At 36.8% G+C, this 27,405-nt stretch overlaps 1 protein-coding gene across 1 annotated transcript in view; it reads right to left on the bottom strand.

Moving 5' to 3' along the window:
* Positions 1-27,405, bottom strand: part of LOC150081707 (protein strawberry notch homolog 1-like) — a 438,163-nt gene that overhangs the window by 13,646 nt on the left and 397,112 nt on the right. The window contains exons 25-28 of the mRNA XM_090378817.1: positions 21,312-21,400; positions 8,673-8,765; positions 7,747-7,908; positions 6,735-6,811 (exon numbers count right to left, since the gene is read on the bottom strand). Coding sequence (XP_090234943.1) covers positions 6,735-6,811; positions 7,747-7,908; positions 8,673-8,765; positions 21,312-21,400 — 421 coding nt within the window. The remainder of the gene's footprint in view (positions 1-6,734; positions 6,812-7,746; positions 7,909-8,672; positions 8,766-21,311; positions 21,401-27,405) is intronic.

Raw genomic sequence — 27,405 nt, 5'->3', positions numbered from 1 at the left:
ATGTTTTTTTTTTTTAAAGCAAATTTACCTGATACTTGATTGTTTGGTATGACATTTTAAGCCAAATAAACATCCCAAGCAAAGCCCTCGAAAGAGGTAATTTTGAATATATCACTGTCTCGCTGCTTTCAAAAACAATAAAATACGTTAAAAATTGCAAAACATTTTAAATGCCTTCTGGGCTGCAAAAATGTTGGTAACTAAACCTGAACTTGAGAAATCGCCTTAAAAAAAAAATGATAAGAAGTTGTGATGTGACAGAGAAGAAAATTTTAGGGTCCACTTTTCTACATTTTAGACAATGCAATCTAGTTACTGAAAGACAGGTTTGAGTTGATTGCACAGCATAATGGTTAATTTCAATTTCTATGCAATTTGAATTATGCCACAGAAATTGTTATTAGTTGCATAACAATTTTACAGATTTGGATATTCTGCATACAGATGGTGATAAGAAAGACATCTCTGGCATCAATGGCAAATCTTTTTGTGGTGCCAAGAATTCTTGTAACATTTCCATCTATTGCAGAATGGAGCTTTTCAAAACATATCTTCATTTCACAATGACACAAGATTAGTTGAATGGGCTGGCAACCTTATCAATTGAATAAGCCATTGCCAATGCTTTATACCTGGATGATATGATCCAAAGATCTGCAGCTGTTAAGGACGGAGAAAGTCACAGCCAAAATTTCAATGAGTATGTAATAATCAATGCTAATTATTTATTAAATTATATTTTGTTATTTAAACCTTTTTCAGCTTATATGAATGGGATGGGGAGGCCAAAGCAAAGGATACCAACAGTAAATGCTAAGTGGGAAGCATTCAAGGAATTAATCGTGGAAGCTACTAAAAGTTTCATACCTATTAAGAAATATTGTTCAAGGTTTAGGCCTAAATGGTTGTCAAATGAACTAATGAGACTCGTAACAGAGAAGAAAAATGCATGGGATGCATATAAATTATCAAGCGACTCAGAAGCCTATGGCAGATATAAGTTAATCTGTAATCAGGTCACAAAGGAGGTTCGGCAGGCGAAGGCAGATTACGAGAAATCCTTGGCAAAAGATGCTAAGAAAAACAGCAAGGATTTCTTTACTTATATAAACTCTAAAAGGAATCTGATTGGTCCACTTGACATCGATGGTTCGACTGTTGATGATCCTGCTCAGATAGCAAACAAACTGAATGAGTATTTTGCATCTACATTCACACGTGAGGAATTATTAAGGTTTGAAAATGGCAGAAGGTTATCAAATTGTAGCAGGGTGCTTAATGATCTTGTAATAACTGAGAGCAAAGTGGAAGAGAAATTGTTGAAGTTAAACGTAAGAAAAGCACCTGGGGTGGATGGGATCTATCCAGTTATATTAAAGGAGGCGGCAGGCAACTAAGCAAACCCTTAGCCATAATTATGAGAGCATCCTTGGACTCAGGGGAGGGTCCCACGGACTGGAGATGTGCAAATGTATCCCCAATTCACAAAGGGGGATCGAAGGGTGACACGAGTAATTACAGACCAGTTAGTTTAACTTCTGTTCCGGGTAAAATAATGGAGTCGCTGGTTAAAGATGCACTGCAGGATCATCTAGACAAGACTGCAGCAATAATTCAGACACAGCATGGGTTTGTTAAGGGAAAGTCTTGTCTGACAAATTTGATAGGATATTATGATGTGGTTACAAAGGAACTGGATGCAAAAAACAATTTTGATTTCAGGAAAGCTTTTGACACTGTTGCGCATGGAAGAGTATTGTACAAATTGGAGCAGAATGGTATTAAGGGTAAGTTGCTACAATGGATAAAAGGATGGTTAAGTGCGAGAAGACAGAGGGTGGTAATCAATGGGTGCTGCTCTTCTTGGACTAATGTTATTAGTGGAGTCCCACAGGGTTCGGTGTTAGCTCCACTGTTGTTTTGTATATTTATCAATGATATTGATGAAGGTATATCAGACTTAATGTCGAAGTTTGCAGATGATACAAAGGTTGGCAGGGTTGTCAAGGCCACTACTGACACTATGCTGCTGCAACAGGATCTGGAAAGGTTGAGCAGATGGGCTAAGAAGTGGCAACTGAAGTTTAACCTTGACAAATGCAAAGTACTGCATATGGGTAGAAATAACCCCAGAGAAACGTACCAACTGTGTAGTACTACACTTAAGGTGGTAGAAAATGAAAAAGACCTGAGAGTAATTGTGCAGTCAGATATGAAGTTCTCTGAGCAATGCAGACAGGCTGCCAGGGCAGGTCATGGGGTTTTGTCAATGATATATAGGAATTTTGCTAGCAGGGAAAAGGAGGTGAGTATAAGGCAATGGTCAGGCCACACCTTGAGTACTGCGTACAGGTCTGGAGACCTCATTTTAGGAAGGATGTAGATTTACTTGAGCGGGTACAGAGAAGGGCAACAAGATTGGTGAGGGGAATGAAGGGATCCTCTTACCAAGAGAGGCTTAAGTTCTGCAAATTGCAGTGGCTGGAGACTAGGCACCTGCGCGGTGATCTGATTGAGGTATATAAGGCCTCGAATGGATTGAGCACGCTGAATTCTGATGGGATCCTTCCACTTGTTCAGATTACGAACCCAAGGGGGCATAAATTCAAATTAAGAAAAGACAGATGTAGAATAGATGTGCGGAAATTTGCCTTTAGCCAGCGGGTGGAAGTTGATAGCTTGAATAAATTTAAGGAAGAACTGAACAGGCATTTGGAGGGAATGGTGTGATTTTTTTTTTTTTTTTTTGGCTGATGCTGCATAAGCTCATACATTTGCTTTCTTGCATCACATGCCACTACTACTACTACTACCTGTGAGCAAGCTCCGATTCATGTTCTTAACATTATTCAATCCAAGAACTCTTCACATGTTAATGGTATTTCTGCACTTGTTTTGAAAACTTGTCACTAGAGTTAACTTCTGTATTGTATCTTTTTTTTTTTTTTTTTTTTTTTACACTATGGTACTTTTTCCCTTCTGCATGAAAATTTGTCCATATCAAGCCAATACCTAAAATGGGTGTCAAATTTCTCCCTTACAATTATTATTATCTATATACTATATATATATAAATTTTTTTTTTATAGATTATGTGAAGCCTTTCCAAAATAATGGAAAAATCTATCAACTACCAACTCTATGTTGTGTCTTGAAACTTTCCATCTGTGTAAATCCACTGATGATATCTCATGTTACTTAACTGTAGCCAAATTGAAGGAAAAGTTTGGAGAAACTGAAGTGGTTACTTTTGAAATTTCTAAGGCTGTCAATTGGGTTTAGCATAAGAGTTTTCTAAACAAACTTCCATTTTACCTTTACCCATTTACCCAGTTCTGATATCTGATTGCTCCCATGATGGCAGATGTTTGTTTTCTAATTTCTCAACCAATGCCATGTTCCTTCACCCACTCTTTTTTCATGTATATAAATGATCTTCTTCCAACAACCATAATCCAACCAATGATAGTAAACTATTTTTCACTTTCCATTTTATCAATTCCTGCTTTTGCAAACAGCTGCAAATTTTTGGATGTTCACCACTTAATTGCCTATCTCCAGATAATTTTTCAGTGTGGAGTCTTTCACCTATGCTTATAACTCAGATGTCTGTGTAATCTGGAATAACTCTGATTTCTAACCTTTCTTGGGCCTATACAATCACATGTACAATATGTACTCGCTGTTGTTTACTACTTTGGTGACACTCAGAGCACGCAAACAGAGGTGTGCAGAGCCCAGTATTCCCTACCGCAGTTGTACCTATTACATGCATACCATGCTCTGTGCAAGCTCACATTGTGTCATATCACTGTTAAATCAGTTGTGCTTTCTATTTTTATTGAGTTAGTTTATGTAAATGTGAAAATCATACCCCATTTAATTACAAAATCTAAATAACCTCTAAACAACATCAAGTGATAGTTTTGTGCAAGCTAAGAATAAAAATATTATATTGGAGCAAAAGTTGAACATTATTCACAGGTCTGAAGCCACTGAATGTGGTAGATACCATGTAAAATTTATCGATGACACAAACTACAACGATCTATTTTCAAAAAATAGCAAAAGTATTTAGAAGTGTACTGCAAAATGTTACTTCCATGGGTGAAACCATAGTAACAAGAATGGAAAAACTTTAACAATCTGATGGGATATGAAACAGCAACATATGCCCATTTGTAGGAGAATAATTATGGACAAGAGAGTGAAGTTTACATGTATGTGTATAAGCGAGAATTTGGTGAAAGTGCAATGAAGCTTATAATGCTGGTTGTTGACTTCTTTAAATGCCAAGAAACTTCTGGCATCAAGATTTCTGAAGAGGAAACAAGTGCAGACAAACATGCTTACCCTCATTTCTAAGCCAGAACAGAAATTATAGTAGTAGTGGTAGTGGCATGTGATGCAAGAAAGCAAGTGTATGAGCTTATGCAGCATCAGCCAAAAAAAAAAAAAAAAAAAAATCACACTATTCTCTCCAAATGCCTGTCCAGATCCTCCTTAAATTTATTTAACCTACCAACTTCCACAACGACAGATGGAAGTTTGTTTGTTCCAGCAATTAACCACCCGCTGGCTAAAGGCAAATTTCCACACATCTAGTCTACATCTGTCTTTTCTTAATTTGAATTTATGCCCCCTTAGGTTCGTAATCTGAACAAGTGAAAGGATCCCATCAGAACTCAGCGTGATCAACCCATTCAAGGACTTATAAACCTCAATCAGATCACCGTGCAGGTACCTAGTCTCCAGCCACTGCAATTTGCAGAACTTAAACCTCTCTTGGTAAGAGGATCCCTTCATTCCCCTCACCAATCTTGTTGCCCTTCTCTGTACTTGTTCCAGCAGCTCTACATCCTTCTTGAAATGAGGCCTCCAGACCTGTATACAGTACTCAAGGTGTGGCCTGACCATTGCCTTATACAAGGGAATAATCACCTCCTTATCCCTGCTAGAAAAATTTCTGTATATCATTGACAAGGCACCATGAGCTACTCTTGCAGCCCGTCTGCACTGTCAGAAAACTTCATATCTGCCTGCACAATTACCCCCAGGTCCTTTTCATTCTCTACCACTGTCAGTGTAGTACCACAGAGTTGATACGTTACTGTTTTCCATATGTAGTACTTTACACTTGTCAATGTTAAACTTCATTTGCCATCTCTCAGCCCTATAACAACAGATAGAAATACAGTAAGTTTTCTAACATGGAATAGGTTTATTTTTGTAATCTAGGTAAATTTTAAGTAATCTAGGATCATTAGTTCCTTCGTTTTCAGGTGAAAATCCCAGTGAATATGTTTCAGTAACTGGAGAGGCTCAGATATAGCTGACTGGCCAGAGAAAATTGGTATCTGTAAAATTCGTTCTTAGAACTCAGAGTATATCAAGACTTGTCAGTCCAGTTTCCTTCAGAGGAAAAGAGTAAGCAGTAGCTGAGAACACAATGATTATGATTTGAACAAAGTGGTTTGTTATTATTTTTTTTTTTTTAAGGAGCATTAGCCTTAGGGATGTGCGGTGGTCATTCCCTGACCTTTCCACATCCTCCATATTTGGTGGTCATGGGCTCGAACTCCGGTCTAATCAAGAAGCGTGTGCTACGTACTGCTGCTCCTGCCCACCTGGCTACGGAGGTGCCAACAAAGTGTTCTGAAGTAAATCTCCAAGTTTTCCTACTCAGTGGGGATTAGCATATTTGCATCTGAATTTTGACACTGATTACAAACCAGCAGAGGGCATCTGTTCATTGCCAATTCCAAAGGCTTGTTGTGCTTGTCTGTCAATGAGCAGACAGAACTCTTGATTCAAAGAGACAAGGTGTAGGATTGATACTAATACTTCACAATAAACTAGGGGTAGTGAAGCAATTTGTCAAAGCAATGCCTTCAAGCATATATGCTTAATATCCCCAAAACTGTGAAGCAAAGTGAAAGGTAAAGAGCTGAACAACAAAATAACTATTGCTGGAAAGAATGTCTGACATGGTTTTAGTGCATGAGTTTCTAAATAAAAATAAGAAGGTAAACTAAAAAGAGCTGGTTGAAAATTTTAAGTGAACAGTACAAAAGGCAAGTGCAAAATATCTCTAATACTGTACTATTTCCATTAATGCTTAAATAATGTGGGTGAAGAGCATGGTAATGTCTCCATAGAATGTGTGTTCATTCTTGTCTAATGTCCTAGTTTTCTTCTTTGGCAGTAACTGTACTGAAATAATGCATGGACTTCCCTCAACAAAGGGATGCATTTTTGTAAGTTAAATGTTGATAATAAACACAGGTATAGCATATTTACTTTTTTTTTTTTTTTCTTTTTGAAAATACAAGAATGCAAAAAAAAAATAAAATAAAAAATAAAATTTAAAAAATTTATTATACAGTGTTATGTATCACTGTTTATTATTAATATGCCATGCTTTGACAACTTTAATAGTAAATATTTTTCCCTGTAATTGACATTACTTTTTGCTTCAAAAGGACTGTATCCTGGAATAAATAATTTTATTGAAATCTGAGAATTATCAATGAAAATCTTAAATCAAATACAGAATTATGTAGGACGGTGGTATTGCAATTTATTTATTTATGGAAGCCGACTAAACAAAAGTATAGTAATTTCATTAAAATCCGATGTGCTGGTTATTTCAGTTAAATGTAAAAACAGAACTGCATAAGATGGTATCTATCTAGATACTAATCAGAATGAAGAATTTTGTGTGATAAACTTACCAATAAATATGACTACAAACATCTTCAGAAGCAGTGAAATTTTCCTTCCAGTGAGACTCAATTTCTTCTGATGAAACCTATAAAAATTTTTAATTGAAACAAATTTATGGCAACCACTACCTCAAAAAACATTCAGCTTTATGGAAATCCCTTAATAACTAAACTGACCACACAGAGATATATCTAAGTGAATGGATGATTGAGATTTATTTTCATTTGAAAAATACATCTCTTATTGTTACAAATTTAGGATGAGAGCATATAAATCCATATCATGAATGATATGGATTTATATGCTCTCAAAATTATCATATATCATCATTTTTCTGTTGAATGATTACCAAGTTATGAACTGGGAAGGAAATTTTTCTTTAAACAAAGGGTAATATTTCCTGTTGAACTGAAGCCTGTTCTTCCTGTCAGTGATGACTGATTCACATTTACTGAAGAATAAATGCTTCTGTTTACTGCCTAAAGTAAAAAGAGTGGAGATTGCACTGTCAAAATCCCATGTGTTCCCAAACCAAGGAATATGAAGGGCAGTGTCATATTTTTCTACATTCATTCTATGTTAACCTTGTAACCACAATTTATTTAAAAATATTATATGGTGATATCATCAGTCTTCTAAGCACAACCTCACATCATCTGTCTTGATGGTGTGAAGTTGTGCTTATCTGTATCTGGAAAGTTTGTTGTCTTATATTTTCTTAGAAAGTTAATTAAATTATATTTGTTTATATTAAATATTAACTGTACAAAAAAAACTTTTTCATGCGGAACAATTATCTGTCCCTTCATCATTTTATATTTTTTTGTTGCACTTGCAACTCTGTTTAAAAACAGGACAACATAAGTAAAATATATTTCCTATAATGTATAAATCCTTTGTTTTAAAATATACAGCCCCTTTAACACCTTTGAATAATGTTATTGATTTTCTGTGTACTGCCTCTCCCTCTACAGAGTAAGATAAAAAAAAAAAAAAAAAAAAAATCAGCAAATGGCATACTTTTTTGTATTTTGACTTTAACTCTCCCAGGGATTCTTGCTTTGCTTGAAGTCCTGTATTTGGACGATAAACACGGAAAAGCTGATCCTTATCATTTTTTTCTTTGTTTCTTCTGGCCGAGTCTGACACTGCAAGGATTGCAGTTTTTCTATTGTTGCGACTCTAAAAAAAATGAAAGGGAAAAAATCATGCCAACAAAATATTATAAACAAATACTGACTACATTTAGTTATTTATTATTATTATTTTTTTATGGACATGTAAAGTTATAAAATTATTTGCAAGTGATCTTATATTCGCTGACACATGCAGCTCCTTTGCTGCCTTCTCTTAGGATTATAGGATAGTTTGATTCCAATCATATGAGTGTCCAGTTTATTTAATTTTATTTAGCCTCTTTGACAAAAACATAAGACATCATATTCCGAAAAGGAGAATTACGAAGGTACATGTAAAGTTCCAATTCCTGATGAGCACCCTTCAACAAAACTTCTTTCCAACTACATTAGATCCTTTCCACCATCAGTACAAATTTCAGGTTCCAACACAAAAAATTATTGAAATATGTCTTATATTAAAAGTAGGCCCTTTGAGGATGCATTAAGAATTCTGAAGTAACTGCTGCTAATTCTTAATAAATCATGTTAAATGAACAGTAATTATTGCCAATGTGCTTCACAATACTTTACATCAATCTATCATTATTAGTTTTGATAAATTAGTCTGATAACTTCAGTACTTTTTATAACAACAAACAGGCATAATTAACACATTTTGTTCTGAATGAAATACTGCAATCAAATTGTAATCAGCTAACCTAACCTAACCTAATGATAATTGTGGTATATTATCCATACCTCTTATAGACACTTTCAGAAAGAGTATATCTGACAATCGCATTATGTACAGACATTAATGATTATTACCTGTGTTGATAAATAGAAACCTTCATCTGTACCAGTAAGTTCAGCAGAAAGGCCAGAAGCAGTTTCCCAGGACATTCCACGCTCAACTCTCACCTGCAATAACATAATTTAGATATTGAAAAACACTGTTATAAGTTAAGAAATTAATCCAAAGCTTTCAAATTACTAATTATGACAGTGTTCATTATAATCCTAGTCAACATTATAAATCACACAATCACTTCAAGCAACTGCCATTTTTTTGTAAAATAAAATTACCCCAGCAGATAAGTTTTTCCCAAATCAGGAACTTGTCACATATACTAGCATAATTCTCAAGCTGGTTATAATTCATGCGACATCTTTTGAATAAAATATTTCTTTCATTAATATTGCCCCATTTTTGCACATATGGAATAAAGAGCCTACAGAAATTAAAAGGTTATGAATACAAAAAAGGGAGACACGATGTTTATGACATTAATCAAGTTTTATAGTAGTTCATGGACTTTCAAGGAATCATTTCTATGCTGGTTGATGGAATGATGTTGACAAAATGAATATTATTAAGTAGTACCTTAAAGTGTGTAGTGCAATTTTTTTTTTTTTTAATGGCAAACCTACCAATGAAGAGCTAGTAAAACTAGAGTTCAGTCAGGGTTGCTTAAATTAGTAAAAAGGTGCTTTGAATCAATTATGTCCTGATATGTTTTGTCTGCAGGAAGTTCGTCTGCTTTGCATGATGAAAAATAGTTTATAGAATAAAAAGAAAGCAGACACATTCCCTCAATCAATGAAAGAATCTGAATAGATGCTGTAAACAATGCAAAAACATTGCATTCAAACTAGTCTGCTGCAAATTTCAATAGAGGAATTTATAGTCTTACTTTTTAGTAACACTTTATGAGAGCATTTCCACATGTAAAATATTTTAAGACACCTGGAATTTGTATAGATTTCAGTGGTTATTCAGAAGATATATGAATAACAGTGAAAACTATGCTTTTTTTAAAAGGTGTTGACAGATGTTGATATCAAACACAGAATTGTCAACTTTCACCCAGAGAAAAAAAAATGAAGTCTTGAAACTAACTTTCACAGACATATTACAAAATTTTAATATTAATGTCTAATCTTCCAACCTCAACAATCCACGAAACATTTTCTTTTATCATTAATTGTAAAACTTAAAACAGTTATTCTCTAATTTTAATCTTAGAGAATAACTCTGTTATTGTCAGGAGTTCTTAATTAACACAAGTTAAACGAAATAAAATACAGTCGGATCTCTCTTTAACATACTTCCATATAGCGAAATTTTCTATGTAGCAAACTTTTTTTTATTCCCCCTTGGTCATTACATTGAAAATAGTTTCCGTATAACGAACTGATTTCGAGAGACCTGGGTATGCATTGTTCGCACCTCTGGCCTTTATAGCAACAAAGCTGCTGCTGTAGAAATCACAAAGTAAGAGCTAAAACATTTTACAATTTAATGGTGCCTGTAAAACCCTGTAGGAGGAAACTGGCCAACCACGGCGTGGGATAGAAAAAGATGGAAGTTTGAAAGAGGCCTTTGCGCGGCAGTGGGTCAGCAATGCCTAAAAAGAAGTAAAACCTATACAACTTATACTTTACTATGCTGAGAAGTCTCGCTGTTCATCTGTCCACAGCCATTGGCAAAGATTAAAGCATATTCCCGATGCGGGCATTGGCACTGGTCAACCTATTTTCTACCGTAAGCATCCTATTAAGAGAATTAGGAGAGAGTGATTTTCCTTTATCTCAGAAATTCATCTGTTGTTTGGAAGAAATGAGTCATCCACACTTTCACTAAATTTCACCTTTCTCTGTTTACGTGGTAGCTACAAGTGGGTCCTAATTTCAGTTTTGTTTTAACTGCTTTGAAAGTAACCATACAGTGTCTAAGAGGAAATCCTTGAGTGTAGTGTGAAAAAGTGGAAGTGCTTAATAGTGTAGATTGCAGCCTTAAAATTTGATGTCCCTGCCAGAATGTGTCAACCATTCTGAAAAACCCTGTTTCTATCCTCAAACTGCTTGAGGAAACTGGACCCAGTCGGAAGCGTGCGAAATTATGCCCTTGGGAAGATGTAGATGAAATAGTTTTTAAGTAGATGAAGTTGATTCGAGACCAACACATGCCAATATCAGGGCTATTAATAAAAGAAAAGGCTATGGAGTACGCATATTTTCTGGTATACAACATTCCAAGCCAGTTCTGGTTGGCTGGACAAATTTAATGAGTGCCATGGCTTACTCGAAAAAGTTATTTCTGGTGAAAGTGGAGTTGTAATGGAAGAAGACTGTACCCATTGGAAAGAAACAATTTGAAAAAAATTACGGAGGCCCACGAGCCCAAAGACACAGTCAACATTGAAGAAACATGTCTATTTTTTAAATGCTTGCCGAACAAGACACTGACTTTTAAAGGTGATAAATGTTTATGTGAAAAAAATAGTAAGGAGAGAATTCCACTCTTGGTTGCGAATATGGCTGGTAATGAAAAATTGAAGCTTTTGGTAATAGGCAAAAGTAAATAACCCCGATGTTTCAAAGGAATAGTCTTAAGAGTTGGATTACAACTACATACAGCAAAAAACCTTGAATGACAAGTGAACTTTCTGAGCAGTGGATTTTAAATTTCGATAGAAAGATGATGAAAGAAAACAGAAAAATCGCATCGATTGTCGACAACTGCCCTGCCTGTCCACCTTCACTCGGTAATTTCGAAACTTACAAGTGTGAAGCTTGTTTTCTTCCTTCTGAATAATTCGTCTTAACTGCAGCCAATGGACCAAGGCATTATCAAAAATTTGAAAATGCACTACTGAAGGTGCATACTGAGAATAGAAACTAACCAACCTATAGATTCTATTATAGATTTGTGGATGTGCATATCAGAGTTGGTGAAAGTGTGAAGTGAAGATGTGATGGAAACAACGATTAATTTTTAATCGTTTTAGTTTTAGCAAAAGCAGGTTTTCTAAAATGCTAATTAACAGATATGAGAGGGATAAACTGCTAGAAGACATTGATCAATCTTCGGAAGAGTTTCAAGAGAGGTTTGATCAGTGGAGAAATTGTTCTTGATGAATTTATAGGAGTTGATAATAATGTCATAGTAGCTGAAATCCGAGTGATTCCCAACCTTTTGGAGCGTATTTAAAGAACTAATGACAATATCGATGATCAGCCGGATGAAAATGAGGGCAATATTAAACCTTCCAAACAAATGTTGGTAGCATTTGAAACTTTTCATCAAGGCATTCAGTGGGAAGGCCTTGATGCAAAGGCACTGTTACCTTCACCGCTGGCTTAACTTATAACTTTTATGAACCAAATTCAAAAATTATGGGATTGAGGAGGAGATAGAGACATTTTTTGGCTTTCTTCCCACTATGGCTGAATTAATCAGCCACTGGTGAAGGTTTCTTGACAAAAATATCCAATTTTTCTTCTGTCAACTCGGAAGAAACTGGTTCATAAAGTCAGATGACTTCTCCAAGTGGAATAAAAACCCCTTCTCTCTCACACACACACCTGCCAACATGTACATGAAACACATAATGACCTTCACATACCATTTATGCATTCCATGTATGTACAAACTATGTATGAAAAAAAAAAATACACTCATACTAGTTTATTTATTTATTTTTCAACAAGGCTTTTTTTTTTTTTTTTTTTTTAGTTACAGAGGCAATTGAATCAAAACTCACTTAGGTGACTTCTATTAAACCTGTGTTTAATAGAAGACAGAAACCAAACACTCGCCACAACTGGCAAAAGTTATTTAAAAGAAATAACTTTTTGAAGCTTTTAAGTTAAAAGGGGCACAGCAGAATTTTAGAAATACAGTAAACCCTCACTAGATTAATTGGGGGAGAAATCATCGGGATTGAGCGATAAATGGATTAGTGAAGCAAAAGATAGCCCTAAAACACAGCCTGGTCTGTACTTGTTAACAGGAGAGACTGCTTCTACAGGGATGGGATACACTTAAATAGAAAGGGTGCAAGAATATTTGCTGACGCTATTGAGGCAGTGTTAGGTGGGTCGGAAAACTGCTAGATTGGGGGGATACAAGGACTAATAGATTAACAGTAGCCACTGGCAGAGGTGAAAGTGATTCTTGCACTGCTTCTATAGGAATGAGCCGCAGCCTGGAAAATAAGATGCAGGATATTTCAGAGACTGCTGGGAATCATTGGGGTACAAATAAACACATACGTTGTGTTAGGCTAGCTAAGAAAAACAACAGGTGCATGTATACTTGTGTGTACACCAATGCTAGGAGTTTAGTAAATAAATTTGATGAATTTGAGGTATTGCTCAAAACATCAAAGGCAGATATTGTGGGGATTTCAGAGATGTGGTGTCACACAGATATAAGGAATGCAGAACTGGAATTTGGGGAGTACAATGTCTACAGAAAGGATAGACAGGATAGGAAGGGAGGAGGGTTTATGCTATTAGTTAAGAAATACATAAAATCCAAGGAAGTGAAGCCAGTCGACATTGCTGGACAGTGCAGTGTCGAGTCAGTTTGGCGTGACATAAGCATTGGGAGATCAAAATTGAGAGTAGGAGTGTGCTATAGGAATAATGACTCTGCTGAGTATAATAAGAAACTGTACAGGGAAATAGAGTGGGCCAGTAAATCAGAGTCTTATAATGGGGGATTTTAATTTCCCAGATATTGATTGGAATTTGGGGGCAGGTCACTCACACACTAGCAAGGCTTTTGTGGATTTATTGGATGATTGTTTTCTACATCAGCATGTTCAGAAGGCAACTAGAGGGAGTAATACTCTTGATTTGATTATCAGTGGTGATTCTTCATGCATTAAGAATCTGCAGGTAAATGAACCACTAGGTGGCAGTGATCACAGTGTGCTGAAGTGGGATTTACTCAAAGAGGTAACTACCATTAGGGGTAAAGGGAAGGGTTATTGCTTTCTCAAAGGTGACATACTACAATGGAGTATTTAAATTCTATACAGTGGGATCAACTGATGATGTTACCAACAGCAAATTCAAAATGGGAAGCATTCAAAGAACTTATCTTGGAAGCTACTAGGCTTTACATACCAACTAAGAAATATTGTTCAAGGTTTAGGCCTAAGTGGATGTCAGATGAACTAATGAGACATATGGCAGAGAAGAAAAATGCATGGGATACAACAAATTAACACATGACACAGAAGCCTATCATAGATACAAGTTGATCTGTAACCAAGTTACAAAGGAGGTTAGGCAGGCGAAGGCAGAGTACGAGAAATCTTTGGCAAGGGATGCAAAGAAAAACAGCAAAGAGGTCTTTACTTATGTAAACTCTAGAAGGAAGGGGATGAATCAGATTGGTCCACTTGATATTGCTGGGTCAACTGTTGATGATCCTGCTCAGGTAGCTAACAAACTGAATGAATATTTTGCATCGACATTCACACATGAGTTATTCAGCGAGGGGAATGCCAGAGGTGTATTCAACTCTGGCAGTAAGCTAGAGAATCTTGTAATAACTGAGAGTAAAGTGGAGGAGAAATTGTTGAAGATAAATACAAGAAAGGCACCTGGTGTGGATGGGATCTATCCAGTTATATTAAAGGAAGCAGCAAAAGAAGTAAGCAAGCCCTTAGCCATAATTATGAGAGCTTCCTTTGACTCAGGGGAAGTACCCATGGACTGGAGATGTGCAAATGTGACCCCAATTCACAAAGGAGGATCAAAGGGCGACACAAGTAATTATAGACCTGTTAGTTTAACTTCTGTTCCTGGAAAATTAATGGAGGCACTGATTAAAGAAGCACTGCAGGATCATCTAGACAAGATTTCAGTTCTAGCTCGGACACAGCATGGTTTTGTTAAGGGAAAGTCTTGCCTGACCAATTTGATTGGATACTATGATGCAGTCACAAAAGAACTGGATGCAGGGAATAACTTTGATATTATATACTTGGATCTTAGAAATGCTTTTGATACTGTTGCACGTGGAAGACTGCTGCTATGGATAAAGGGGTGGTTGAGGGGGAGAAGACAGAGAGTGGTAATCAATGGACACTGCTCATCGTGGACTAATGTTATTAGTGGAGTCCCTCAGGGTTCAGTATTGGGTCCATTATTGTTTTCTGTATTTTTAAATAATTGATATTGATGATGGTATGTCAAGCTTAATGTCCAAGTTTGCAGATGATACGAAGGTTGGCAGGGTTGTCAAGGACACTACTGACACTATGCTACTGCAACAGGATCTGGAAAGGTTGAGCAGATGGGCTGAGAGGTGGCAAATGAAGTTGAACATTGACAAATGTAAAGTACTACATATGGGAAACAGCAACCCCAGAGCAACGTATCAACTCTGTGGTACTACACTGACAGTAGTAGAGAATGAAAGGGACCTGGGGGTGGTTGTGCAGGCAGATATGAAGTTTTCTGAGCAGTGCAGATGGACTGCAAGAGTAGCTCATGGTGTATTGTCGATGATATATAGGAATTTTTCTAGCAGGGATAAGGAGGTGATTATTCCCTTGTATAAGGCAATGGTCAGACTGCACCTAGAGTACTGTATACAGGTTTGGAGGCCTCATTTCAAGAAGGATGTAGAGATGCTGGAATGAGTACAGAGAAGGGCAACAAGATTAGTGAATGGAACAAAGGGGTGCTCTTACGAAGGCTTACGTTTTGCAAATTACAGTGTCTGGAGACTAGGCACTGGCGAGGTGATCTGATAGAGGTGTATAAAGCCTTGAATGGTTTTAGCATGCTCAATGCTGATGGGATTCTTCCTCTTGCTCAGAATAATCACCTGAGAGGGCATAAATTCAAATTGAGGAAAGACAGATGTAGGATAGACGTGAGGAAATTTGCCTTTAGCCAGCAGGTGGTTGGTTGCTGGAATAGACTTCCATCCTTTGTCGTGGAAGTTGATAGCCTAAATAAGTTTAAGGCTTAGCTGGACAGGTATTTCGAACGAACAGAGGGGTGAAGTGGAAGTGGTTATTTTTTATTATTATTTTTTTTTTTTGGCTGATGCTGCATAAGCTTGCTTTCTTGCATCAAATGCCTCTACTAATGCAAGTGAACTCATACACCGACCATTAAGCAAGTTTTACTGTAACTAAAATTTTACAAATAAATAACAAATTATATAATTTACAATAAACTGGTAGCTGTATATTACGGAATTCTAAAACTATAATGAACATAAATTAAATAAAATAATAAAATCACTTACTATAAAATATGCTAAAATATAAAGATTAAAATAGCTAAAAAACCTGAAGTTTTCGAGAGCATCAGCTCTCTTCCTCAACAGTGATAAGACTTCCTGCAACATCTCCTTATATAACAGGCTCACGGTACCTCCACACGTATTATTCCTCCACATGGTTCCCTCAGCGCATGGGCAGGACCAGAAGCAGAAATGTCTCGGGTATGTGGCAAACAAAATCGTTCATCCGTACTGCGGACAACTGCTTCAAAAATAGGATGTATGCGCATACGTCTGTCTCTATTCATGGTATTTTTACTGGATGAGCCAATCCGCAAACCCTCTAGCCACTTACGCTCCCAGTACCCATGCGCATGGTCCACAATGATCATGTCCTCTGGGGAGATTTGATGCTGCTTCTCCCAAAAATGTTCGGCCACAGCAGACTTATAATCGGCGGTTCTTATAGCATTTAAATGCTCTCCCAGACGATCCCTGAGCCGTCGTTTTGTTTCCTCCACATAACACTCCCCATAATCCAGGCATTCTATTCTGTCTTGTGGGGAATTTGACTATAAATGATAATGAGAGTATGATCTCTTTTGATGTTGTATCTTTATTCACATGTATTCCTATTAAACATGGAATACATTGTGTAAAAATGGCATTGACTAAGGATGTCTCACTTGGTAACAGGTCATTGCTTGGTATAGAAGATATTTTGCCAGGGTGGAATTATGTCTGGCTAGCACTACCATGTTATTTCAAGGAACTAGGTACAAACAGGTTCACGGTACGGCCATGGGTTCGCCCATTAGTGCCACTATGGCCAATTTGGCCATGGAGGAGTTAGAAGGTAGGATTTTTAATGGGTTTTCGTTTCCTATTAGAAATTGGAAGAGATATGTTGACGATACTTTTGCCCTGGTCCAGAAGGGGAGGGAGGATGATGCAGTTTGCTGGCTTAATAGCTTCTCCCAATTTATATAATTTACCTCAGAGGTGGAAATGGGTGGTACCCTGTCATTTTTGGATGTATTGGTCTCTAGGATGGGTTCCAGACTTAAGACATCAGTGTTTAGGAAACCCATGTGTAGGGGCCAATACACCCACTACAACTCAGCACAAGCTGGACAATATAAGAACAGTGTAGTAAAAGCTTTATTTGATAGAGCAGGATCACATTGCACCACCTCTGAGGATAAAGAAAAGGAAATTAATCGTGTCACGGCAGACCTTAGTATATGCGGATACCCCCAGAGGATCCTGGACAGATACAGCAGAGGAGTGTCTGAATGTAGGGAGCCATTCGTTCCGATGGCCACCGCATACATCCCCTACTATCAGGGCCTTACTGAGCATCTAACGAGAATTTTATGGGGTTATAACACATGCTGTGTACAGCTTCCCGGGCGGAGGCTGTGCACAGCTGTATACCAGGTGAAAGACCGTATTCCAGTCTTTCACTGGAATACGGCATTATATTCTGTATACAACTCCAGTAGTGGAGTTGTATTCAGAATAGAATGCCCGGATTGTGGGGAGTGTTATGTGGGGGAAACAAAACAACGGCTCAGAGATCGTCTGGGGGAGCATTTAAATGCTATAAGAACCACCGATTATAAGTCTGCTGTGGCTGAACATTTTTGGGAGAAGCAGCATCAAATCTCTCTCTCCAGAGGACGCGATCATCGTGGACCATGCGCATGGGTACTGGGAGCGTAAGTGGCTAGAGGGTTTACGGATTGGCTCATCCAGTAAGAATGCCATGAATAGAGACAGAGGTATGCGTATACATCCTATTTTTGAAGCAGTTGTCCACAGTACGGATGAACGATTTTGTTTGCCACATACCCAAGACATTTCCGATTCCAGTCCTGCCCATGCGCTGAGGGGACCACGTGGAGGAGTAACACGTGTGGAGGTACCGTGAGCCTGTTATATAAGGAGATGTTGCAGGAAGTCTTATCACTGTTGAGGAAGAGAGCTGACGCTCTCGAAAGCTTCAGGTTTTTTTAGCGCTTTTAATCTTTATATTTTAGCATATTTTATAGTAAATGATTTTATTTTATTTTATTTTATTCATTATAGTTTTAGCATTCTGTTATATACCAGTTTATTGTAAATTATATAATTTGTTATTTATTTGTAAAATTTTAGTTACAGTAAATCTTGTTTAATGGTCGGTGTATGAGTTCACTTATTTCCCAGACATAAATTTTCCAGACCTCAGAGGCCTCTTTCAGGAAACAATAAAAGCAATTTGCACTTTCCAGTTTACTGGGCTTTTCTGTTAGTGCAATCTATTATAAACGAGTTTGTTGCATTTGCGATAATACCGATAACATTTTTACATTACGGTATTATGGTGAAATGAGTTCCCCTTCACTGAAATCTTCAATCATATAAAAAACATAAATAAATTTTTAGACTCTTCTCTTCATTCCTATTTACTTATTACAATGGTGAAGGAAAAGGAACCAACAGAAAGTGCTGGCAGTGCTAGGAAACGAAACAAAATTTATTTAGAAATGAAGATGATTAATTGATTAATTAAGAAGTACAAAGCAGGACAAAGTTTGACATCCATTGCACGGGAATTAGGTCTCGCTGCTTCAACAATAAATACTATTTTAAGGAACATGTTAAAGGATCACCACATTGAAGACCAACAGTGATCATAAAACAGCGTTCAGGTGCTATATCGAAGATGGAAAAGCTATTAATAATATATATATGGATGGAGAATCATATTCAGAAACTACTGCTCCTGAGTCCAATGGCCACTCAAACAAAAGCAAGAGGTATTTATGAAGATATGAAGGATAAGTATGGCGAAACCCAAGTATGCAGTGAAGTTGCCAGTGCCAATTTTGCAGCTACAGAGAAATTGTGATGTGTTGGAAAAAACCCCTTCTAAATCATCACAGCGGCATGCTTATCAGCTGGAGAGTTAATTCTGGCAACGATTCTCAAAAGGTAAAACTTGCTGACATAATGCCTGTCTCCTTCTCTTTTTGTAATTGCACACTTTTGTAATTTTTTCTGCACATGAGATAAAAAAAATTTAATAAATAATTCTATTTACATGTTCATTGAAAAAATCTTTTTTTGATTCAATCAAATTCAGCACTCATAGTTGCGAGCGATGCATAAGCATTTAGGGAAATTTTGACTTACGTAGAGTTCCATAGAACACAACCCTTACGTAAGCCAAGGAGTGGCTGTACTATCTGATAATTTCATCAACTTCATAGAACTGAATTCTGGACAATTTCTTCAAATTCAGCTTGCACACAAAATAGACTTGAATCCTCCCATGCCCATTTCAAAATTAACATAAATAATGGCTACTATTACTTGTAAACACAATTATCAGATGACATGTTTAAATCTGGATCATTTAGAAATGACTTGGAGAATCATCCCAAATTTCAAAAAAAAAAACCAAACAAACAAAACTTTTTAATTTTTCCATAAAATTTATAAGTATACAAATGGAAATATGTTTTGGATGTTTGAGCACTGGCTGCTAAGAAAAAGTCAGGTCAACACCAAGGAAGGTTTAGCATAAATTCTAATTCTGTATCTCTCCAAGTCCCTCCCACTCCAGAAATCTACATAGATTTTCCTACATAGTCTCTGGTAAAGTTTCAGGCCCAATTACACAGCTTGCTAAGTCACCCCCCCCCCAACAGAAATGTTACTTTTTTATGTTGATAGGTTAACCTACATTCCCCACCCACACACACTCGTAGTGTGTGTGCCCTAAAGGAGTACTACTACCCAAATCTTACTACCTAACAGCTACCCATTAATCATTCGATTCTTCTTTCAAAATCTACCTTTCAGGTGGCTTTTAGTAAGTTCTCATCGTGCAGATCAAATAACACATACATACACACAAGAGATAAAGTCATGTGGAAATAGCAATAATTTATATGGTCAGTTCTTGCCATAAAAAAAAATAAAAAGTCATGTGGAAATAGCAATAATTTATACGGTCAGTTCTTGCCATAAAAAAAAATAAAAAGTCACATGGAGTAGCATGTAGTGAATACAGAGGTTTGCTGGACTCAGGCAATTCCATGTTTGCCCAAAAAACTCTGTACAAGTAGTGATGAATGTGACAGCACGCTATCATGGTGAAGAAACCATGTAGCATTTCACTATTTTTTTTTCTCTGAAAATGTAGAACTCTAACTATTTCATCCACTGCAGTGTAAAAAATGGTAGCAACATAGTCTTTGTTCACTGTGCACTTGCCATGCTTTTTGGTGTTGTTTTTTTTTGGGGGGGGAGGGGGGTCCACTGTTTGGTTTAGAGATTATACCTGTAAACCCATGTTTCATCTCCAGTTATGATACATTTCAAAAATGCTTCATTATTAGTTGCACATTCAAACAAATGAGAATTAACTTAACTTGCTGGAATTATCCATTAAAGTGTCCCTCTTAACAGCTGTGGCATGTGTTCACAGTTTCGTTAAAATGGAACGTATTATTAATATTATAAAAAAATAAGTAAAATCTGATGGAGATACAAGTTTATTCAATGATTTTACAAATAGTTGAACTTCAATCATTTCATACCAATGTTTGCACTTGAAACACAACTTCATTTGAAAGATGAGAGCCGTCCAGATTACAGATCGCTTTTGACAAATTCCCCACCCTCTTTGAAATGATGGTGTTAATTGAAAACATTGCAATTATCATATGCTATTTTAAGAAGGTCAAATGTTTCACCTGCTGGATTTCTAATTTTAAAGAAAAACTTCACATGTTCTTCAATGCATTCTCACATGGCAATGGTTAGGCCACACCCAAGGTGTGGCCTAATTTTAGGAAAGATATGGGTCTGTTGGAACAGGTTCAGAGAAGAGCAATGAGATTAGTGAGGGTACAAAAGGGTGCTCTTACCAAGAATGTCTTCAGTTCTACAAGTTGCAGAGTCTGGAGAATGGGCACCTGCGAGGAGATATGATTGAGGTGTTTAAGGCTTTGAATGGATTGGGCAAGCTAAGGGCTGACGGCATCCTTCCTTTTGCTCAGACTATACATGAGGGAGATGTATTTTTTGGCTAATGGTTTTGAAGATTGTTTTCCTTCATCATTTGCTACTACTGATACATTTTGAGATGTGACTAGCTGTAAAAACTCCTTGTTAGTTTAGGGATTATACCTGTAAACCCATGTTTCATCTCCAGTTATGATACATTTCAAAACTGACAATAACAGGCTGCTTTAAGAGTGAATGCATGGAGTTAAGGATGAAACATTATCTTGTTCCAGTGCATTCCATTGTCTCAAGCATAACCTGATACTTTTTGGGCAAACCTAAGTATAAACATGTCATTCAACTTTTGATTAAAAAATGTGAGGTACTCTAATTTACTTACATTTATGTGTAATTAAGTACATACTTACTGTATGAAGCTCAGTTTTAGCAGTGCCTGTGGCATGTGGCCTAATATAACAATTGCATTTTACTCTCTTTACTTGATTTCCTCCAAGATCTATTAAAAAATACTGTCTGTTATTATATTGGATTTAATGTGTAATGCACATTACACAATTTAAAAGTGATTTGATATGAAAATACAGTATTAATTTGAAGCAAACAGTAATATTCGGTTTATCCACATATAAAGTAATAGTTATTGTTCTCTCTGAATGAAATCAACAATTAGATCAGTTGGAGAAAACAGACAGATACAGAGACATTTAATGGTGTTCGTTTTAGTGCTGCTTAGTTTTTAATAGATCATATTTACAATGTAAAAGTAAAGTCTTTGACAATTTTTTCTCAACCTGAAGATTATGGATTTTACATTTTAAATTATCTAGAAATGCTATAAAAAATTAAGCAAATGAAATTTATTTAAAATCAATTATACCAGTAAAAATATCTTATGCAGTTTGTACTGAAACAAACCCTGAATCTTTATTTGCAAATTAGTAAAGACAAGGTTTAAGTGTAAGAAACCAGAAAAAGAATAAACCAATATAGCACACTGATTTAGACTTTCTTGTCATCAAGATACTGACATATAGATTGTGGAGACTGTGTAAAACAATATATTTTCATACACACATTGTTAAGTGATGCTGATATAAAACCATTGATATGACAATTTCAAAAATGCCCCACATTAATGGTTTATTCCCTTCTCTGATTTAAAAAAAAAAAAAAAAAGTATTAGGGAAGCTATATCCTCTGCTTAAAAGGTATAATAATATTTTTAATTTTAATGTAATAATTTTCAGTTTTTATTATTCCCACTGCTGAGGTTTGAGGAAATATCCAATTAAGGATTGTCTGAACAAGTTATTTAGGGCTTAATCTGGTGCTTTATTTATGGGCATCTCCGTAGCCAGGTGGGAAGGAGCAGCAGCAGTGCATAGCACACGCTTCTTGATTAGACCAGGGTTCGAGCCCATCGCCACCAAATAGGGAGGATGCGGAAAGGTTAGGGAATGACCACCGCATATTCCCAGAGCAACATGGCCTTAGTTGCTAATGCTCCTAAAAACCAAATAACAAACAAACAAACAGCTTTATTTATGAAAGTTGTTATTAAACTTCTTTAATCGATTAGATCTCAGGCTTGGTATGTGTAGCAGTAGTGTCAAATAATGCAAGAAAGCAAGCATATAGAGCATCACACAAAAAACATCCACCTCACCTGTCTCACCCCTCCAAGAATTTATTCAAATTACACACTTCCACAACAGATGGAAGTTTATTCCAACAATAAACCACCTGCTCACCAAGGGTAAACTTCTGTACATCTATCTTGCAACCACCAATCCTCAATTTGTATGTACCAAGGTTGGACTAGATCTCTTTGACTAAGTTTTCTCTTAATAAAATGCTTCTGACAGTGCCTGGTTTTCCTGTCTGATGGTTGAAGTGATCTTGGCTGCCCGCAATCTTCTGTAGTTGTTGGATTAGTAGTGGCAAGTGATGCAAGAAAGCAAGCTTAAATAGCATAGGCCAAAAAAAAATTCCACTTCACCTATTCATTAGCTCCAATAGTTTTTTTCAATTCTTCTTTCAACTTATTGAAGCTATTAACTTCCACAACAACAGATGGAAGTTTGTTACAGCAATCAACCACCTGCTAGCTAAAGGTAAACTTCTGTACATCTATTCTGCAACCATCCTTCCCCACTTTGAATTTGTGTCCTCTCATGTGCATAGTCTGAGCACAAGGAAGAAGAGGAAATTATGTATCCCCAATTCACTGGGGGTGGGGGGGGATCAATGGGTGACGAGTAATTACAGACCCGTTAGTTTAACTTCTGTTACGGGTAAATTAATGAAGTCACTGGTTAAAGAAGTGATGCAGGATCACCTAGACACTGAAAATAAGATTTCAGTAATAGTTCAGACACAGCATGGGTTTGTTAAGTGGAAGTCTTGTCTGACCAATTTAATTGGATACTATGATGTGGTCACAAAGGAACTGGATGCAAAAAATAATATTGATATCTCTTGGATTTCAGGAAAGCTTTTCATACTGTTGCACATGGAAGACTGCTGTACGAATTAGAGCTTATGGCATTAAGGGCAAGTTGCTACAATGGATAAAGAGATGGTTGAGTGGAAGACAACAGAGAGTGGTAATCAATGGACACTGCTCTTCGTGGACTAATGTTATTAGTGGAGTTCTTCAGGGTTTGGTGCTCGGCCCATTGTTGTTTTGTGTATTCATCAATTATATTGATGAAGGTACATCAGGCTTAATGTCCAATTTTGCAGATGATACAAAGGTTGGCAGGGTTGCAAATGACAGTAAAGACAGTATGCTACAAAGGTTGGCAGGATTGCAAATGATAGTAAAGACAGTATGCTACTGGAACAGAATCTAGAAAAGTTAGGTAGATGGGCTGAGAAGTGGCAACTGAAGTTTAACATTGACAAATGCAAAGTACCGCATATGGATAGCAGTAACCCAAGATAAACGTACCAAATGTGTGGTACTACACTCAAGGAGGTGGAGAATGAAAAATACCTGGGAGTAATTGTGCAGTCAGATATGAAGTTTTCTGAGCACTGCAGATGGGCTGCTAGAATAGTTACAGTTTTGTCAAAGATATATGGGAATTTTGCTAGCAGAGATAAGGTGGTGATTATCCCTTTGTATAAGGAATGGTCAGGCCACACCTTGCATACAGGTCTGGAGACCTCATTTTACAAAGGATGTAGAATTGCTAGAACGAGTACAGAGAAGGGCAACAAGATTGGTGAGAGGAACAAAGATCTGCTGTTAGCAAGAAAGGCTTAAGTCTGCAAGTTGCAGAATTTGGAGACTAGGCATCTGCAAGGTGATATGATTGAGGTGTATAAGGCCTTTAATGGTTTCAGCAGGTTCAATGCTGATGGGATACTTTCGCTTGTTCAGATTAAGAACCTGAGGGGGCAGATATTGAAATTGAGGAAAGACAGTTGTAGAATAGATGTGCAGAAGTTTGTCTTTAGATAGTGGGTAGTTGATTGCTGGAATAGAGTTCCATCTGTTGTTGTGGAAGTTGATAGCTTAAATAAATTTAAGGCTGAACTAGACAAACTTTGGAGTGACTGGACAGGTGAAATGGAAAGGTTTTTTTTTTTTTTTTTTTGGCTGATGCTGTATAAGCTTGCTTCCTTGCATCACATGTTTCAACTAATGCTAATACCATCAGTAATGAGCTTGTTCAATCTATTTAAAGCTTTAAATACCTCAATTAGATCACCTCACGGAACCTAATCTCCAGATGCTGCAATTTGCAGAACCTTTCTGGGTAAGAGTATCCCTTTGTTCCACTCAATGTCATTGCTTTTCTCTGTGTTCGTTCCAGCAGATCTACATCCTTCCTAAAATGAGGCCTGGTATTGCCTTCTACAATGGGATAATCTCCTCCTTATCCCTGCAAGAAAAATTTCCACATATTGTTAAAACCACATGAGTTGTCCTGGCTGCCTGTCTGCACTGCTCAGAGAACTTCATATCTGACTGCACAATTACCCCCAAGTCTTTTTCATTTTCCACTACCCTGAGAGTAGTACCTCACAGCTGGTTCGTAATTACTCTGGGATTACCGCTATCCATATGCAATACTTTGCATTTGTGAAACTTCAATCGCCATTTCTCAGCCCATCTGCCTAACTTAGATCCTGTTACAGTAGCATACAGTCATTATTGATATTAACCACCCTGCCAACCTTTGTATCATCTGTAAACTTGGATATTAAGCTTGATATGCCTTCATCAATATCACTGATAAATATAGAAAACAACAACCCCAAACTCTGGAGAACTCCACTCTTTGTCTTCTCCCACTCAACCATCACTTTATCCATAGTAGCAACTTGCTCTTAATGCCACACTGCTCCAATTTGTACAGCAGTCTTTTATGTGCAACACTGTCAAAAGCTTTTCTGAAATCCAAGTACAGTGGATTCCTGTTATTTGGGCCACCGGTTAATCAGGGCAGCCGTTTATTTGGGGCAAATCTTAAAAAACAGAAACCAATCAAGAAAATAGCCAGGGTTTGCTTTGCTTAATTGGGACAGCATGCCGTTTAATCGGGGCAGGAGACCGCAGCACTGAAGATTACCCTACGATTGTCTCCAACTGTACCATGTGGTTCAGTCGAAATTCTGGATGCCACAACCATAAAACAATTAGCAGTCACCTGTTTATTGGGCTTTTCTGTTAGTGAAATCTATCATAAACGGACAGTAAACTCAATCTTACTGAATTTGCGATAATACCAACAGCTGGAATTCTGTGGGTGGTTATTAATGTGAAATGTGTTTACAGTTTACATGAAATCTTCAATCATATAAAAAAATTAATTTTCAGATCTTCTCTTCATTCCTATTTTTAAAGCTTTGTACCTCTTTACTCCATTCTTACTTGCAATTTGTTTGTTGTTTGTTATTTGATTTTTAGGAACATTAGCAACTAAGGCCATATTGCTCCGGGATATGCGGTGGTCATTCCCTGACCTTTCCGCATCTTCCGTATTTGGTGGTGACGGGCTCGAACCCCGGTCTAATCAAGAAGCGTGTGCTATGCACTGCAGCTCCTTCCCACCTGGCTACAGAGGCGCCTACTTGCAATTTGTGTGTGCCGTGTTCTTTGTTATTGATTGCTTATCTTTTTAGTGTTTTAAATTTTAACTCCCACCCACAAATGTCAGTGAACAGAAATGTCAACTAGTTTGTATGTACATATTACAGTACACATTAATTATTCCAATTATCACGTATATTCTTCCGATTTATACGTATCATTTAATTTTTTAATTGGTAAGGTAATAAAGGGTAAATTTGTGCTTAATATATCTTTGCTTTTATAGCCTGTGGATAATATTCCTTCTATTTTCGCTAATTAGAATTTCTGTTTAATAGAATTAAAATTCAATTCGCAAACGTGATCACAATGACTGGCGCTTACTGTACATGGTATAGTGAACGGTACTTTACTATGGTGACTCCATCATAACATGATTTGATTGTACAATGAACCAATTGTAAGGGAGGGGGGGGTAAATAGTATTTTTAACTATTTACGTGAAACTTTGGTGGGGCAGCCGCTCAATCGGCCAAAATGCACTAGTCCAGATGTGTCCCAAATAACCGGAACAGACTGTATATGTTATTAAAATTATTCTTTGCATCCAGTTCCTTCGTTGGAATTGGATGCAAAGAAAAACACAAACCCATGCTGTGTTTGATGTCTAAGTGATACTGCATTATTTTTTTAATCAGTGACTCCATTATTTTTCCTGGAACAAAAGTTAAATTAACAGGTCTGTAATTACTCGTGCCACATTTGATTCTTCTTTGTGAATTGGGGATACATTCACATATCTCCAGTATGCAGGGACTTCCCCGAATCCAAGGATGCTTGCACACATGTGGCTAAAGGTTTTTTAATTCCTTTGCTGCCTCCTTTAATTTAATTGTATAGATCCCATCCACTCCATGTGCATTTCTTACATTTAACTTCAACAGCTTCTCTTCCACTTTCTTCTAAGTCATTACAAAATTATTCAGCTCCCAATTAGAGTTTGGGAGCTGAATAATTTTTCCCAAATAGACTTCCCTAAAGAATTCCTCATGTGTGAATGTAGATGCAAAATACTCATTCAGTTTGTCTGCAACCTGGGCAGGATCATCAACAGTCCACCCATCGATATCAAGTGGATCAATCTGATTCATCCCCTCCTTTCTAATGTTTACACAAGTAAAGAAGTCTTTGCTGTTTTTCTTTGCACTTTTCTCGAAGGATTTCTCATAATCTGCATTTACTTGCCTAACAGCCTTTGTGGCTTGATTACAGACTAGTTTATATGTACCACTGGCTTCTGTGTCGCCTGATAATTTATACATCCCATTTACTTTTTTTTTTGTTCTCTACCACGCATCTTATGAGTTCATCTGATATCTATTTAGGCCTATACCTTGAAGAGTATTTCTTAGTTGGTATGAAAAGCCTAGTAGCTTCTCTGATTAGTTCAGATCTAG

The sequence above is a fragment of the Mastigoproctus giganteus genome, chromosome 8, assembly GCF_048544385.1.
Source record: "Mastigoproctus giganteus isolate SK-2022 chromosome 8, ASM4854438v1, whole genome shotgun sequence".
Classification (NCBI taxonomy): Eukaryota; Metazoa; Arthropoda; class Arachnida; order Uropygi; family Thelyphonidae; genus Mastigoproctus; species Mastigoproctus giganteus.
The sequence above is the reverse complement of the archived record's forward strand: the minus strand, read 5'-3'. Positions and strand labels throughout refer to the sequence as shown.